This window comes from Silene latifolia, chromosome 6 (assembly GCF_048544455.1).
Source record: "Silene latifolia isolate original U9 population chromosome 6, ASM4854445v1, whole genome shotgun sequence".
Lineage (NCBI taxonomy): Eukaryota > Viridiplantae > Streptophyta > Magnoliopsida > Caryophyllales > Caryophyllaceae > Silene > Silene latifolia.
Window position 1 is genome coordinate 79,355,604 of NC_133531.1, and position 17,188 is coordinate 79,372,791.

The following is a 17,188-nucleotide window of genomic DNA, read 5'->3' on the forward strand; positions in this document are numbered from 1 at the left end:
AGTCTTTCATATGAAAACAGCTACTAAGGTAGGTTTTGAATTTAGAAATAGCTACGGTATTATTTCCGGCAATAACAAGGTCATCCACGTAAACCAGAACATGGATACATACCTCGCCTGAAGTGTAGCTAAAAAGTGAGTAATCGGAGTAGGATTGAGTAAACCCATATACGCGCAAAGCAGAGCCAAGTTTTGCAAACCAACAACAAGGCGCCTGTCGTAACCCGTACAATGACTTGCGCAAGCGACAAACTTTTCCTTCTTTTCCTTTACTAAATCCCGGTGGTAATCTCATGTAAACTTCTTCGGTGAGATCGCCGTGTAAAAAAGCATTATGGACATCCATCTGATGTAGTTCCCATCGCTTAATGGCAGCCACAGCGAGAAAAGCACGAATTGTCACCATTTTTACGACAGGAGCGAAAGTTTCGCCAAAATCAATTCCCTCAACTTGGTGATTCCCAAAAATCACAAGACGGGCTTTATATCGCTCAATTTGTCCGTCGGATTTATACTTGATTTTATATATCCAACGGCACCCAAGCGCCTTTTTATCCGCAGGAAGATCGGTAAGGTCCCATGTACCATTTTTTTCAAGGGCCAAGATTTCATCTTGCATAGCTTGGCACCATTTAGGATCGGTAATAGCCACACGGAAAGAAGGAGGCTCAGTTCCTTCCGTAATAGCTGCAAGAAAGTGACGATGGGACATAGAAAAGTTATTAAAATTAATGTAATTTGCAAGAGCATAAGGTGTACCTGAGGAGGAGGAAGGAGATGAGCTTGCGGAAGAGCTGTCGGGAGAGGACGGTGGAGTGGTGGGAGCGGCAGTTGTACCGACGACAAACCCACGCAGCCTGGTGGAGGGAATCTTAAGTCGGTGACCACGCCCAAGAATTGCCGTATCAGTTTCATTATGAGGAAGTGGATTTGCAACATTATCATTATTGTTGGAAATATTGTCTTCAGTAGATGTAGGTGCAATACCATCAGTATTTGGAGATTTGGAAATATCAGACTCGGAAACATCAGGCCTTGTATCCAAATGATCCGAATTAGCAAGATTAAACCCGGAATCTCCCGCTAAATTGGAGGTGTCGGTATCCTCTGTATTTGTCGAACCAGCACCGGGCATATCGTGCTCCTCGTGTTCCGTGTATGGAATTAATGGATCAAGAGGAGCGGCCTGACCAGAGGGACGAGGAGTCGTATATGGAAAATACGATTCATAGAATTGAACATCCCGTGATACAAAAATATCGCCTGTGGCCATATCGTAAACCTTCCAACCCTTTTTATTGTATGGATAACCCACGAAGATGCATTTACGGCTCCGACTAGCAAATTTATCACCTTTTGTATATTGATTATGAACGAAACAGAGACAACCAAAAATCCGAATATTATCATATGAAGGAGCAGTCCCAAACAATAATTCATATGGGGTCTTTTTGTCAAGAAGAAAGGAAGGGGTGCGATTAATCAGATAAGCGGCGGACAAGACACACTCCCCCCAAAAAGAAGTCGGTAAGTGAGCTTGAAATAACAAGGCGCGGGCAACATTGAGTATATGACGGTGTTTGCGCTCAACTCGCCCGTTTTGTTGAGGGGTACCAACACATGAAGTCTGGAAAATAATGCCATTGGAGGTGAAAAAATCGGCAATTGCATTAAACTCCGTACCATTATCGGAACGGACTGTTTTGACCCGTTTTGAAAATTGAGTATCAACCATGGCCAAAAAATTTTTAAACATGGAGGTAACTTCAGTTTTATCAAACAAAAGAAATACCCAGACGGCCCTTGAATAATCGTCAACGATAGTCAAAAAATACTTGGCACCACAAGACGATGGTGTTCGATAAGCACCCCACAAGTCACAATGAATTAACTCAAAAATGTCCGATGCTCTATTATTACTCAAATAAAAATTAGAACGGACTTGTTTTGCATGATGACAAACATCACAAGGTGCGTCAATAACTGAATGTTTGCTAACAAGAGGAAGTAAAGTAACGACTTTATTGGAAGGGTGGCCAAGACGTTTGTGCCATAAGTCAAAAGAGGCTTCGACGCTCACCCGATGCACTCCAGCTGTCCGTCCCACCACTCGAAAAAAATAGAGCCCATCCCGCAGCTCACCGACTCCAATCCTCGTCCTCAACGAAGGGTCCTGAATGTGACAAGAATTGTGAGTAAAGCTCAAAATATAATTAGTCGAAGCAACTAATTGAGATACAGAGAGCAAGTTACAGGTTAAACTAGGCACAAATAACACATTAGTTAATATCAATTTGTCACTTAAATAAGCAGTGCCAGCAATTTTCGCTAAAACACTTTGCCCATTAGGAAGGGTTATGGGACAAGACGGAATGGAGTGAGTGCTAGTTAACCATGTAATATCGCCGGTGACATGATGGGAAGCTCCGGTATCGATTATCCAATCAGAAAACATACCAGAGAGACGATCAGTAGAACACGAGTGAGGGTCTGTCATGAGTGCATTTGCACGAGCAGAGGAAGTAGAAGCACCAGAACCCGTATTAGCCCTTTGACGGGCCCGAACTTCTTCAAGAGTGCGGGGACGGTCTCCCCACCATTCCGGAAATTTCTGCAATCTGATAAAACACCCTACTGTTTCATGACCAGGAAGAGTGCAGTGAGAGCATGTCAATTTACGACGTTCCTGTCGCTCTTGTTCCCGAAGTGCCCGCCAATCTGGAGCAGAGGCAGTAGGTTTTGTGGGAGCAGGAGGATGACGGACAGCGAACGCCGCCACCTCAGGTGGCTCCTCCGAAGAGTTAGACCCGCACTTCAGACGTTCCTCTTGCAAAGCTAATTGAAATGCGCGATTAACAGAGGGCAGTACATCGAGAGACAAAATATGAGACCGTAAGTTACTGTAAATTGTACGGTCTAACCCCAGGAGAAATTTATGCAATCTTTCGGAGTCTTGTCGAGCCAGAGCATCCGTGGAAATGCCGCAAGTGCAATTACCACATTTGCACGAAAATGGAGGCTCGTAATTTGCGAGAGCATCCCACAAAACCTTGAGTTTCCCAAAATAAGAGGTGACGGACATACCTTTTTCTTGTTTGCAATCATGAAGATCGGATTTGACACCATGAATTTTCGATCCGTCAACGGCCGAGAATCGGTCTGCCAAATCTTTCCACAGAAGATGTGCTTCGTCAAAATCAGAAATGCTACTCTGTAAAGACGGATCGATAGTATGCATAATCCATTGCACAAGTGTGCAATGAATTACTTCCCATTGCTCCAGAAGTAATTCATTAGTCGGTTTTGTAATCGAGCCATCGCAGAAGCCAAATTTGCGGCGTGATTTAAGCGATTTCTTGATGGACCGACTCCATTCATCGTAATTGTCATGACGGAGTTTAATTTGTGTGATAACCAGATTAGGAAGGTCATGATTCCCGAGATAAAAGGGAGACATGGCATCAATTTTGGTTGAAGAACCAGTTTCGATAGGGATAATAATTTCGCCGTCTTTCGTCATAATTAAGGAAGACGAAAAACAGAGGAGGAAAACTGGGATTTTTGGTGAGAGGAGGCGCGGAAGCTAGGAAAATAGGTTTAGGGATCGAAACATGAAAGCTGATACCATGATAATTTAGACGATATATTTGATTTGGTAATTTTGTGTGTGTCTTCTCATTGATAATGTCACTGCTTAAATACATTTACAATATTTGAGACGGGATTAAACCCTAATTGTTATTGGGCCTAAATCGGCCTAATACATTTACATTCATTATAATGGAAATCATCGCATGATTAATTTAAATGATACTGTTGCTTAAGGATTTTCCCGTCAGCCCCATTAGATATTATCCAAAGGATGTTTTACATGTTATCTCGATGAATAGTTTCCCGTTTTGGGAGGAATCATACTTGTCACGGGCACAATAAGACCCAAACTCGCTATTAGCATCAATAATGTCGCCTTCCTACCCAGAGTATTGATTTCCTCAAAGCATTATTAACATACATTGAGGCAATGAGCGGCCAGTTTGCACCAACTATTATTCTTAATAACATTATCATTGGGTTTTGAAACATGCAACAGTTTTGGCTCATAGTTTGACTGTGGAGATTGTTTTACAGACGACTGGTTGGTTTGGTTTCGAGAGGAGACCAAACAATGCGCATAAATGGGTGTAGTTTTAACTCTGATAATCCAGGTAGGCGTACACACCTCCTTGGCTCCCTTTAAAAAAATAATGGAAGAAGGTGAGGTGAATCATTTGCCGTTTCAGGAAAGATAAGGAAATACAAACATAGCTATCTTATTAATTAAGTTACTTCATAAAGATGTGGACAAGTTATTACAAAGACCACATGTTAAGCTTACAATAGAATAGAAGTTGAAACATGAGGTATTGGAGGAGGAACCTTCCAGTTCTCAAGGGCCTTCAACTTGTTCTACGAACAGGAGGACTCGGAGGAGGAGCCTTGCCGTTCTCCCTTAAGCGCTCTTTGATTTCACAACATACACAGTACCTGAAAAAATAAAATCAAAAGCAATGAGTTATCTAATTCAGGACTCTATTAATTAAGACCATGTACAGTAAGAGCTCAGGTTGTGAAACCGAGTGTGAGTTTGTTTATGGAGACCAAAACAACAAAGGCAACAAATGCATGTACAAACATTACAGGAGTTAATACCGATTTAACAAAGACAAAGTTATAAGTAGTTACCCAAATGCTAGCTACCCTCCAACAGCCCTATATGTCTCAATAGTCATAATCGCAGATGATATCCAATTCAAGTAAAATATAACAACAAATGTTTATTAAAATTCCAGGTATGAATTAGTAGGTAATCAGCAAATTCATGAAGTTGTTAATTGAAAGATGGAAACAAAGGGAATGAGCTACGCAGGGAAATCAAGCAAATTAAACAAATTTAATCGCCAGTAATAATATAAAAAATAATAAACAATAAATTAATGAAATGAAATTAGGAGGCAACGGTTGAAGATGAGATATACCTTGAAAGTTGTAAGGAGAAAGTAAACCCTTAGAATTGAAAAACAAGCGTCTTTAGGGAATTTTGATGTACGTATTTCCTTGGTGAAAATCAATCGTAATACATGGCTTATATATTACTCCCTCCAATTCGCTATAATGTTCCCTATTTCCCAAAACGGATTATTCAAGTAATGTTCCCCTTTCCTTTTTGGTAACTTTTTCTCTTATTTTATTCATTTCTCTCTCCTATAATCAAACCCCACACAACTCTTTTACTCCTATTTTATTACTTTTCTTAATATTTTGGCCCCACAACTCCTTATTTAACTCCTATTAATTCATCTCTCTCTCCTAACACCAACCCCACATTTGTCCTTTATTATTTTATAATCATCTTTCTTAAGTATTGTGCCATATTGATATGGGAACATTATGATGAATTGGAGGGAGTATATACGTAATTTATTTTCACAGTACAATTTTTACTCATTTCAGTACATTTTGCCTAAAGTTTTCCATTTCATACCCTTGGACAAAATAAGTCTAAACCTAATCCTCTCGTTGTCTAACCAAACAACCTATCAAACTATTCATATTTCAACGATCATATGTAACAATATGAATGTAAGCAATTATCAATTCGTTGATTGCATGTTGGCTGATCAAATTAATGTTTGGTCGAATTTTGTTTTTAATTTAGGGTTTGTTTTTCTATTGAAAGACTACTGCTAGATGCCCCTAGATGGAGATTAGTTGTTGGGTGGTTATTAACTGGCGGCAAGAGTAAGGGACGTCAGAGAAAGGACAGCGCTGGCGGAGGCGACGTCGGGAGAGCGCAATGTACGGCGGCGCGACGGCATTGTGATGTAGTTCACCGGTGGCTAGGAGTAGAGAATGTGGTATGCTCGTCGAGACGGAATTGCCGCCGGTGGCTAGGAATAGAAATGGAGTCAGATTAGGAGGACCGCAATAGGATTATAGGAAGATGGTAGTATGTGCGTTGTTCACTTGTTCATGAATTTCCTTTTTTTTTTTTTTTTTTCATGTAGTAGTACTTGGTAAATTTATTCGCGAAATTTATTTATTCAATACCGTAATGATCTAGTAATGCAATAAATGTCTTCGTAAAAATAATTAATCAACGCAAGACATACCTACATGCGTTTATCAAAATAATTAATCAATGTAGTACATGATAATAGATGAGTATGTGTGGGTGAAAGTAGAGAGAACAGGAGAGAAACTAGAGAGAGAAACCGGGAAGGGAAAATGGGAGGGGTATAATTGTCAACAGTGTCCTGTGATGAGTAAAATGCGTATTGCGAAAATCAACACTCATTATATATTAGGAGTACATACAAATAAATATACAATGATACTACACATAGCTTCAAAATAGGAAAGATATATATTTATATTCAATTGGAAAACGTATATGGAGAGTATTGTGCGAGACCAAGGGAAGCAGATACAGGGTACCGGACATGCTTATTGCTTAGCTAGCCTGGGAGGGTACTTGTAAGGTCAATGTAGATGCAGCTTGTTTCCAAGGCGTTGGAGCCTGGAGGCGGCTTGGTCATTGTCATTCCTGATCATGAGGGGCAGGTTAGAAGAGCCACAGTTCATGGCAAACTTTGACCGTTGTATTAGACAACTACTCCGATTTCCATAGTCCATAGTATCTTTAACTGCAAGGAAACCGGCTGGCTATTGAGTATGACTCTACGATGTCAACTCCTGTGACAATTCATCATACAATCTTTGCCATTTATATTAAGTTCCGTCAATAAGTACTTAAATTGCACAAAAACAATCATAAACGCACATCCTCTGGTAAGGACATTGGTGGCTGGGACTCTGAGACAGAGGAGAGGGAGAGGAAAGAATGCATAGTGAAGGCCATGTCTAATTGTTTACTTTAATCAAAAAACATAGCCCAACTCCAACTCCAACTCCAATTGTAAAAATTAAAGAACACAGTTAACATTCTAGGACAAAATACCCATTAATTTCACACAACTGATAGGCTTGGCCGCCAACTGATTAGAATTCGCCACCAACATTTATACAAACTTTCTTTTGTAGTAGACTGGAAGCTAAGTTAAATTTTAGTCAATCTCGAAACTAAACTTGAGTTGTTTGACTACAAGAAATCAGGGTGAATGTCTTCTTCAACCAGCAGATCGACATCATCAGTCTCCACCTTATGTCCATCACTCACGAAAGGCGCTTTATCCGCTTGGCAATGATAGCCACCATCATCTTCCGTCAAGTATTCGGCCCACTTTGAGGCACCTGTCTTCATCATCCCGACCCCTTTGCTTTTCTGCTGAATCTCACTCCTCATTTCGCTATACTCATCAACGTCACCAACATTGTAACTAACTTCATTCCATGCTGAGGGGACATCTGAAGTGCCTGCTCGATTTTTCACCGGCTCCTTCCTCGCACCTGAATTTTCAAATGCTATATTAGAACACTGACATAATTTTGAACAAACAAGTACTTCCAACAGTAATTAATCATGAACGATTGTCGCTTATTGAAGTACAAATTGCGCATCTCATAAGCACCTGATCTCTTAGGAAACTGTGGTTTGTAACTCTGATTTTCGCCTGCATTTCGAGAAGATGAAGTAATATTACCCTTCAATCTCGGCTTCTTAAACATCAACTCCTCCGGTAACTCCGTCACAACTTTCTGCTCAAACGTCTCTGCCTCTGCATTATCAAACCACATGATCAATTTCTCAAAAAATTCAAGAAAAACCACGAGTTACAAAAATAAGAGCGCAGAAATCCCGATTAACCAAACCTCGTAAATTTGATTTCAAGTAAGCAGGTTCAAGATTTCCCTCATCAATGTCCACATACTCAGACCAATCGGAACGCTTTTTCCCAGTCTCCTCAGCCACCACATGATCGCCTTCCAACTGCTCGACGAAATGCCCCAAAGAAAAATCCAGGCATTTCCGATCATCAGCGAACTTACGAGACATGTTGAAGGACTGAACAACTTGACGAATGTCCTTAGCTTGGTAACCTTGAGCATACACCTTTCGTACCGATTGCTTCTCGTTGCAAACTGCGCAGTTCCATTTGTTGCTGCTCTTCTTCTGCTGCTTCACCTGTTGATATAAAATCAAACAGTTAGTTTTCCATGGAATTAAATTGGCATAATAGAGGAAAACGATAGTGGTTGCCTGCATGGTGGAGCATTGGTGGCATTCGACGGCGATGAAGAGAGTGGATTTGGACATGGTTGGAGACTTGAAGTGGGAGATTTTGAATAAACGAATTTGATAACAGTGTCTTTGAATTATGTGATTACGGCGCCAACTAAGAGATGGGCTCTTTATTGGATGTGGAAAAATTTAAGTTTTTTTTTTTTTTTTTTTCGACGAGTGTGTAATTAGTCGCATAACAAAAGAGGAAAAGTTAAGTTAATTCTAGATTTATTGTCTATAATACATCTGTCTTGTATTTACTAAACTAAGATATTTTAGGTGGTTAATTTGTTTATTATTAGAGATGTCAGCGGGACGGGTACAAGTGGGTACCGCTTCGCAGTAGAGCTTTGACCGGTGTGAGTATGAAAATTGTACCTGCCATGGGTAATGGAGCGGCGATGGATTTTACATCTTACCCGCCAATAATTAAAAAAATTAATGTGATTATGACAATTTTTAAAATCTTATTTAGTTATAATTAAGATATAATGTTAATAATAGTCATTTTATAGAGTTTTTTACTAACTTTTTTAGTGAAAAACTAAAATTATAAACATGAACTCAAAAAAAATGGAAATTAATAATGATTAAATCAACTTTTGCGAAAAAAATTTATCGAATAAAATTGGTGTAGCGAGTTATGGGTAAGCGGGGCGGGTACTGTTTTATATTTCCGCCTGTTGGGGCGGGGATGGTTTTGGAAACTTATACCCGCCACGGGTGGTGGGGCGGGGATGGGTACGAGTTTTTCTTGGTGGATATGGGTACAAAGGAACCTATATCCATCACCGCACCGCCTCGCCCCAATGGCATCCCTCTTAGGATCCTTTATTATTTACTAAAAGAATAGGTGAGACTATGAATTTTCCCGCTCAAATCACCCTCAACTACAAATTGGGCCTTTCGGGCCTTAATAGTAAATAGATTTGGTTATTCTCAAATATTGGGTTTAAACTTTTGTTTATTCTATACAAATGTTGACCTATTTTATAATTCTATTTCTAAATATTTGTAGATAAATATATTACACTTAAATACTTTAGACTACCATATATTTTATGTATGCTATATTCCGTGATATATGTTAGTTTGTAAGATTACTATATATGTTACTCATATTATTATATCACATTTTAACCATAAATATATTTTAATTATTATATTAAAGAATTTTCTCCATCACAATTATCTTTATCTCTTATTTGAAAAATACATTGCCGAAATACTAATTAGTGTAATTTTATAAAATAGGAAAATCTCTCTAAAATACAACACCAAAAACACAATATTTATTAAAATGAGTAAACGTAATGATATTTTGATTTTTCGTATGTAAAATTGTCCTCAAGTTTTCCCTTTTCTATCTTAATAATTAATAGAACACATCAATATTTTAGTCTTTAACAATAAATTTAAAGTGTAATTATTAATAATACTAATTTCTCTATACATTATTACAAACTAAAATATCGTGCATTTGCACGGGATCTAGACTAGTGTTATTATTGAAAGAAATTAGAAACCACTATGAGTCGAGAGTTGAGACTCGACATGGCAAACTGACCTGATTTGGATCATCTTATCTGAAAAAATGATTTGATACCTGAAATTGACTTATATGAATAACACAATATGATCCAAAACCTAATTAAGTTCACCCGACACGACTTTGAATGTATCTAGACTTGTAAATGATACGATTCAAGAATGACTTGATTTGTAATGACTCGCATTTAATATTATAAAATAATTTATTAAGTACCCCTTCTAATCCAATTCATTGATAACATTGATTTTGGGTTATTTTCGAGTTTAACACTTTGAGCATATTTTTCTTCAATTATATACGACTTTTTTTTTTTTAAAAAAAATGTAGAAGTACTGTTGAAAGACTTTTTATACAAATCTAGATAATTTTTCCATCACAAAATCTCATTTGTGACGGTACGTATCCGTCACTTTGGAGTGACGAATATCATTTTTCCTCACAAATGACCCAAATAGAAGAGAGAGGGGAGCACATGGGGGTGCCCCACCTTGTCTCCCCTATCCGTTTTATGAGTGGCATTATCCGTCACTTGTTCCGACCCGTCTTCAGCAAGACTAATTGTTCTTCCATACACTCATTTTCTTCCCATTTGCTTTTTGGTGGTCAAAGTTACTAAATTTAACCGTAAATATATTGGAGAATAAAAATTTCTAATACCTAAAACCATAATATTTATATTTATTATTAAATCATCTCTCACAAAAAAAAAAAAATTCAACCAAAAAAAATAACATTTACTTCTCGAAATTACGGTCAAAATACCTCTTTGGAGATTGCCAAAGGAGTATGTTATTTTATCTTTTAAAATTTCATAGTACAGTCAAACGTTTACGAAGTTTGACCTCTCATGATGCTTATGCGTATTCCATCTAGGGATACAACTCATACAAGTATACAACTGTTCATTCTGAAATTTTTGGGCATCATTTGGTTTGGACTACGTTGTAGGGCTGAGCAACTTTATGTCCGGACTTGAGAAAATGGATAGGACCTGATTATTTGATCTGGACTAAAATTGGACCAAATCCTTTTAGGTCCTGTCATCAATTCACGTTTGTTTAGGTTTCGGTATTCAGCCTGGTTGAAGACTTATTAATTTAGGTACACATTGAATGGACCATATTTTAAGTTTGTAAAGACTAATCATTAAAATATCATAAAAAATGATAATCTTGTATATTTATCGTATATAACTAGTTTTGTTGCCCGTGAAATTCACGAGAACATTTGTTATATATGGTTATACTAACTATGTAATGGTACTCGTTTTCAATTATCACGTATTTCAATTTGTAAATATATTGAACAAATTTTGGGCACAGGTCTACTCATTCATTTTTGGACAGTCTAATATATATAATACATCGTTAGTCATCCTGACTCAAGTTTTTTAAGTACAGACGTACAGTTGCATGGTCACAAAAATGATATCTAATCTATGTATATCAAGTATTCTAATCCAAATTATAACACATTTTCCCATTTAGACCATACATATTGAAGAATATGTTCTCTTCTTCTCTTTGATTTTGGCCACATCATTCCCTATTTTTTCTACCCCACTTTCTACTTTCTTCATCCTCTTCCTCTTTTTTTTCTCCACATCAAAGAAGATCATCCCTTCCTCTCTTTTTCCACCTTTTAAGTAGTTCCCACTATCCATTTTCTCTCTTATTTGACACATGGGTCAATATAAAGACATTCTTTTAGCACTCTCTTTCGTCTAAGAGGATGGTCAATCCTCTTAAATGTAGATGTTCTTAGTGCTAATATCAAGGTTGTTATGTCAGTATGTCACCATGTTGAACATGCTTCAAATCACAAACTAAATTTCGACATGAATATCAAAAGTGGAAAAAATGAACATGGCGAACATGCAAAAATGGAATTCATATTCGCAGAGAAAGCTGAAAAGGTCTTTAGAGAGTAACATCTTATCGAGCGTCAAAGACATGCATCTATCAATTTTAACGCTGCAAATAGCTCAAAAACATGAGAATTACTCTAAGCACATCTTATCTATATTAATACAAAAAACAATACTCAATCCTCAGTGCGCCACGTCATTAAAGCAGTTTTTTTTTTTTTTTTTTTGGAAATTCATGTTATGGTGGGACCCGTGAGCATGCAATGTATTTATTTCTTCAAATTTCCGTCTTTTCAAACATGCGATAAATTTCGTCTTACAACAAATTCTATGAAATAATATTATGAAAAAATTCTATGAATTAATATTATGAAATAATTTTGTACATTCCGTATATAAAATTAATAACATATACGCAGAATGAATTACAAATACGAGTAAATGAAATTGAATTACATAATTTTTAAAACAAAATTACATAATAATAAAATTACATAATTTCAAGAAGGAAACATTTATATACGGGATCGAACATAAAACGCAAATGAATTACATACATATGTTAAAGTTGATTATATTAGATTATATTTCTTTTATCTGGATGTAAAGTTTTTTATGTATGCAATTTTTATTTACAAGAGTAGATTATGTTATTTCCTTATAAACCAGTGTATGTGAACACGTGTTTGTAACAAATTTAAACATAAATCATGTAGATCGTAGATTTAGACCAATTAGATAAGTACAATAGAAATGCAAAACCAAATATAAATCCAAAAACATTAATACTGGCCCAAATACATACCTGTGCAATTTTGCACGGGTTTAAAACTAGTGTCTATTTAATAAATTACACAATTATATAACTTAAGCAAATAAATACATGAACAACTTACTTAGAATTTTGTTAATTCAATTAACTCAAATGAAGAAACCTTCGCCTGAATGTTACAATTCAATCCAAAAGTTAGAAAAAATATAGCAACAAAAGGAAAGCACAAATTATTGTGTAAGACCATTTTCTACATAAGACTAACCTAATATGAGAAAGCCCAATAAAATTAATTGATAAATATATATTAAAATATTTTATTTTGATAACCTAATATTTTATATTGATAACTAGCATATCTAAATGCGTCGGTATTCTTCATAAGATGTCGGATTATCAAAATAAAGTTAGAATATAAATAAAATAAAATTTTAATTTTGGCTATACTCCTTTTGGGCCAGTCCTATGCTATAGGACGGTCCTATAGGAGAGTTGCCGAAAGGAAAGACAATATCATAACCTCTGACTGGAAAATGGCAATTACAAGAGTTTCGATATCGCCGAGAAGACTGCGTAAACATAATGATTTTCTTAATAACACAACAAGAAACAAATATGATCATGGATAAATGAAATGTAAAAGAACATGATTGTAAAGTGAATAACAATAAAGATCAAGCCCTTAAAATATACTCCATGCTCACGTTCAAATAAGTTCAATGGGAAGGGCGAGTAATTGACTAAAAAAATTATTGAATTGTAGAATCATAAAATTGATCTTCCATTTCTTGTGTATAATTGTGCGTTGAAGTAATTCACATAGTGTATTGATGACTATTTATTTGAATATAGGAGTTGAATTGTTTTTTAGAACGGAAGGTACTACTAAATACATTGCAATAAGTTTGAGTATGGTAGCGATTTATTACGAGTACTTGAGAAGTTGGTATAGGGAAGTAGAAAGACAGGATTTCATGCATATAGTTTAAGGCGCAATTAAAAAAATAAATGAAAATAGCACATTACATTGAGAAACTCATTAACTCAGGCACATTGTACACACATATAAATTAGATGTTGTATGTGATGACACGTGGCACGTGGCTAAAAGAACTAATCAAAGTTGTTGACTTTATGGCTCCTGTTGGGCATTCATGTCCAACTCTCTCGAGGTGGTTTGATAGCCGGTGGCTTCAACTTACCTCCCTCATTCAAAAGGATAAGATAGGTTAGTCCTACCCTAGAGGATCAACCTAGTTTTCTTACCTAATAAAAAAAAAAGTTAGTCTTTTAATATTATGTATAGATACTTGTATGAAATAGTGAAAAGGTTAGTTTTAGGTCCATTTAGGTCAAAGAACAGACCGGACCGAACCAAACTGAATATTTCGGATTCGGTCCAATTCGATCTAAAAGCGTAATTTTTTGGTATAGTCTTTGGGCCCATGAAAATTTTACTTTCAATCTTTGATCCGGTCCGATTTGATTAGGCCTGATCCAGTCTTGAAGCGATGCTCAACGCTAATTTGAGGATATCACGGCAAGGAAAAGTGCCTTCATGAGTTTGTTTTACGTACACCAAAATTCATGGTTGAATGTGTAATATTTGAGGTTGGTTGTATTAGGCTGAAATGTCATGTACTTTGCAGTCCAAAGCCAAGTACACCATGTGATGCTTAAACGAAGTTAGGAGTCTAGCTTGGCTATGTTGCTATTTCATTGGTGTTTGTAATTGTTTGAGTGATTTATAATGTTCACATTTTCACCAAAACATAAATAAATAAATGCTATCAATAGATTGTGGATTAGAGGTAAGTATATATTAGCTCAAAAACATCACAATTTACATCATATGGTTTTCAGTCCCACCTTGGTCAGTATACATCTACTCATCTAATTCATTTAACAAAAAAAAAAAAAAGATTAAAGAATAGGACTCTTGACCATCTCTAACCATTGGAGTTCCTTGTACAACAATCTCCTTTTTTTTTTTTTTTTTTTTTTTTTTTTTTTTTTTTTTTTTTGACAGCCGTAAAGAAAGGTTTACACAGTGCTTAGCCGACTCTCCGAGTCAGACTTTATTAATACAACAATCTCTTCTCATTCATACTCCAAAAACGTCGCAACACCTTATACACTATGGTCTTTACCTGAATCCTTGGCATCAGAATGCTATCATTATGCCTTGCATGATTCCTCGCTTCCAAAATAGCATACACCGCCCCAATATGGCAGGCGCCTATAAGCTGTCTTTGCATTCTACTCCTTCCCCTGCTATTTTTGTCCATTGATGCAGCAGATCAGGTCTGAAGTTTACCCCAAGAATTTGTTGCAGCAAAGTAATGCATCTTCTGCTGTACTCACACTCGTAGAACATGTGTACATTTTCATCATCTACCCCACATAACGTATTTAATTGTTCTTAAACACATATCCCAAAATAACTCAACCCCAAAATAAACCAACGGAAAACCAAAATGACAACAACTGAGCTAATCGTGGGATATATATAGGAACCCAAACTGTTCTATAAAACTATTTATCGCAAAAGACTAGCTCAAATAAACCTGGCAAAAGTGACCTAACTTGAATAACCCGACCCGACACCCGAACTTGACTCGACCTAGTATAACGCGACCCGAATATTTATTTATTGCAAACTGATCCACAAATAATTTGATAATACCCAAACCCGAAATGGTCCGGCCTTACCCGAAGTCTACGGTTTCGAAATGATCCGACCCAATATACACTCGATGACTCGATCCAAACTTGGCACGATCCAAGCTCGGCCTGATTGACCAATTTGGCAGATATAAGCGCAATAGCATACAACCCAACTAAGTAGGTTAATAAACTTGTAAAAGAATAGTTTATTCGATGATCGAAAAAAAAAAAAAAAGGTTTATTTTGGTAACATCATACGAGTATTTTATTTTGAGAACTTTCTTATGAAAAAATATGTCAGTATTTATTATAAGATAATATAAGGTAATTAAAATAATTCCAAAATATGAATATAATTGAATTCCAACTAGAATTAAGGAAATACAAATCTAAATTGACAACCGCCCCATTATTTCTTTGATCATCATATCTTTCCTAATCCTAATAGGTTTAGGTTTGATAGATTCAAAATGCCATAAGTAGTAGTACTTAGTACGGTACGTGTATAAATTTGAAGGAAAAGTTAGACAAAAATTCCATCTTTTAACTCTCCATTTTAAGGCATACAATCCCCGACCATGTCAAACGTAAATTACCAAGTTGTTGATCTTCTACCACTTCTTCTCATTAACAAATAACAATAACACATTCCTTAGTTTAAACCAACAACAAATACTTAGCATCTGTTTTTCTATAAATCCTCTTTAACAATTCTGGGTTACTACTTTTATACTTGCAAATCTCTCCTGCACTTTTTTTGAATCTTACATTACAAATTACAAATTACAACTTGTAAATCTCTCCACTTTTTTTAATCATACAAATTACGATGAATATTGTCATACTTTTTCTAATGTTAATGGCACCCGATGTATTGTCCTTGTCCTCTAGAATAGAACCGTTAGAGGTGGTTAATGATATATATGAATTCGAAAGACGAAGAGATGAAGCGGAAGAAAGTTTTTATGAATGCGATGAAAATTGGAGTATTTCGGCGTCTGCAATGAGCAAAGAAGATGACAGAAACGATCTGCAATCACAAATTTCAGAATTAAGTCCGAAAGTTGATAAATTATACCTAAAATATGAGGATGGGGATATTCCGGTGGGTTACAGGTTCAAGCCAACGGATGGACAGTTGTTAGTTTACCTTAATCGTAAAGCAGAGGCTGAAGCACTCCCGAACAAAGAAATAGAGGACATTGATGCACATACGTTCTATACGAAACATCCTAAGGAATTGGGTATGTTGTTGCTTTCCAATTTCGGTTTGTTCTCCAATATACTAGTTAGAATACAACTCTTACTCCAATTGTTAGCTAAATTCTTAGCTGGAAAGGTTTCCTACTTCATCTGTTAGATAAATTCTTATGTTATCGGTCACTAATTTATGCATTGTTCCGATTTTGTTGTAGTGTCAGATATATGCGACAGAAGGGTGTGGTACTTCTACGTACAACACGATGATGAAGAGTTGTATAACCAACAAAAAAAAGAAATGATTTATGATAAAACGCCATGCTTTTGGAGTATGGAGGAACGATACAACATACATGACGAGGATATAATCGATAATGTAATTGGTTACAAAACCGTGTTCAGGTTCTTTCGAAAGACAAAGAAGACATTTTGGAAACTGGAGGAATTTCGTTCTAATTACGTTTTTGATAAAACTGTAAGCCCCCATGTTTTTTACATTCTCGTTTCCATTATTGATACTCAAATATATTATACGCCCCCATTAGGGTACATTACTAATACGACATTGGTGTTATTGCAGAGCACGAATTGGACGCTAGCAAGAATCATAAGAGGCACTGAATACTGAGGGACTTCCATTCGTTAATTGTTAATTCAGTCGACACGAACTGGACGCTAGCAAGAATCAATCATAAGAGGTGTTGAATACCGAGGGACTTCGATTCATTTTGTTAATTTAGTCGCGACCTGAAGTTGTGATTAGAAGAACGAAGAATGTGTTATTTTATTTTTATTTTTTTTATTGGGTTACGGCCAACCATTTTGTTCCTCTCATAATATGAACTCGGTATTTTGTACACGCTGACAAATTAATATTAATACATACTGATTTATTTTTTGCAACACAAA

General features: G+C 36.2%; 2 protein-coding genes across 2 annotated transcripts; one reads left to right on the forward strand and one right to left on the reverse strand.

Moving 5' to 3' along the window:
• Positions 1-6,978: 6,978 nt before the first annotated feature.
• Positions 6,979-8,347, reverse strand: LOC141658805 (uncharacterized). The gene is made up of 4 exons (XM_074465614.1): positions 8,198-8,347; positions 7,810-8,122; positions 7,569-7,715; positions 6,979-7,446 (listed from the first exon to the last, which is right to left on the reverse strand). Exons 1-4 carry the CDS (start codon positions 8,252-8,254, stop codon positions 7,139-7,141), a joined length of 825 nt encoding a protein of 274 aa, XP_074321715.1. The 5' UTR covers positions 8,255-8,347; the 3' UTR covers positions 6,979-7,138.
• Positions 8,348-15,726: 7,379 nt separating this feature from the next.
• On the forward strand, positions 15,727-17,178 carry LOC141586914 (uncharacterized). The gene is made up of 3 exons (XM_074408322.1): positions 15,727-16,323; positions 16,495-16,754; positions 16,860-17,178. Exons 1-3 carry the CDS (start codon positions 15,909-15,911, stop codon positions 16,905-16,907), a joined length of 723 nt encoding a protein of 240 aa, XP_074264423.1. The 5' UTR covers positions 15,727-15,908; the 3' UTR covers positions 16,908-17,178.
• Positions 17,179-17,188: the final 10 nt, after the last annotated feature.

What these genes read in the sequence shown, in the direction of transcription:
- LOC141658805 (XM_074465614.1), bottom strand. Translation starts at nt 8,254, where the DNA reads ATGTCCAAATCCACTCTCTTCATCGCCGTCGAATGCCACCAATGCTCC. An exon ending in CTTGAAATCAAATTTACGAG is followed by an intron (nt 7,716 to 7,809) that starts GTTTGGTTAATC and finishes TTGATAATGCAG; the next exon opens with AGGCAGAGACGTTTGAGCAG. An exon ending in ACAGTTTCCTAAGAGATCAG is followed by an intron (nt 7,447 to 7,568) that starts GTGCTTATGAGA and finishes TTGAAAATTCAG; the next exon opens with GTGCGAGGAAGGAGCCGGTG.
- LOC141586914 (XM_074408322.1), top strand. Translation starts at nt 15,909, where the DNA reads ATGAATATTGTCATACTTTTTCTAATGTTAATGGCACCCGATGTATTG. An exon ending in GAAACATCCTAAGGAATTGG is followed by an intron (nt 16,324 to 16,494) that starts GTATGTTGTTGC and finishes ATTTTGTTGTAG; the next exon opens with TGTCAGATATATGCGACAGA. An exon ending in ATTACGTTTTTGATAAAACT is followed by an intron (nt 16,755 to 16,859) that starts GTAAGCCCCCAT and finishes GTGTTATTGCAG; the next exon opens with AGCACGAATTGGACGCTAGC.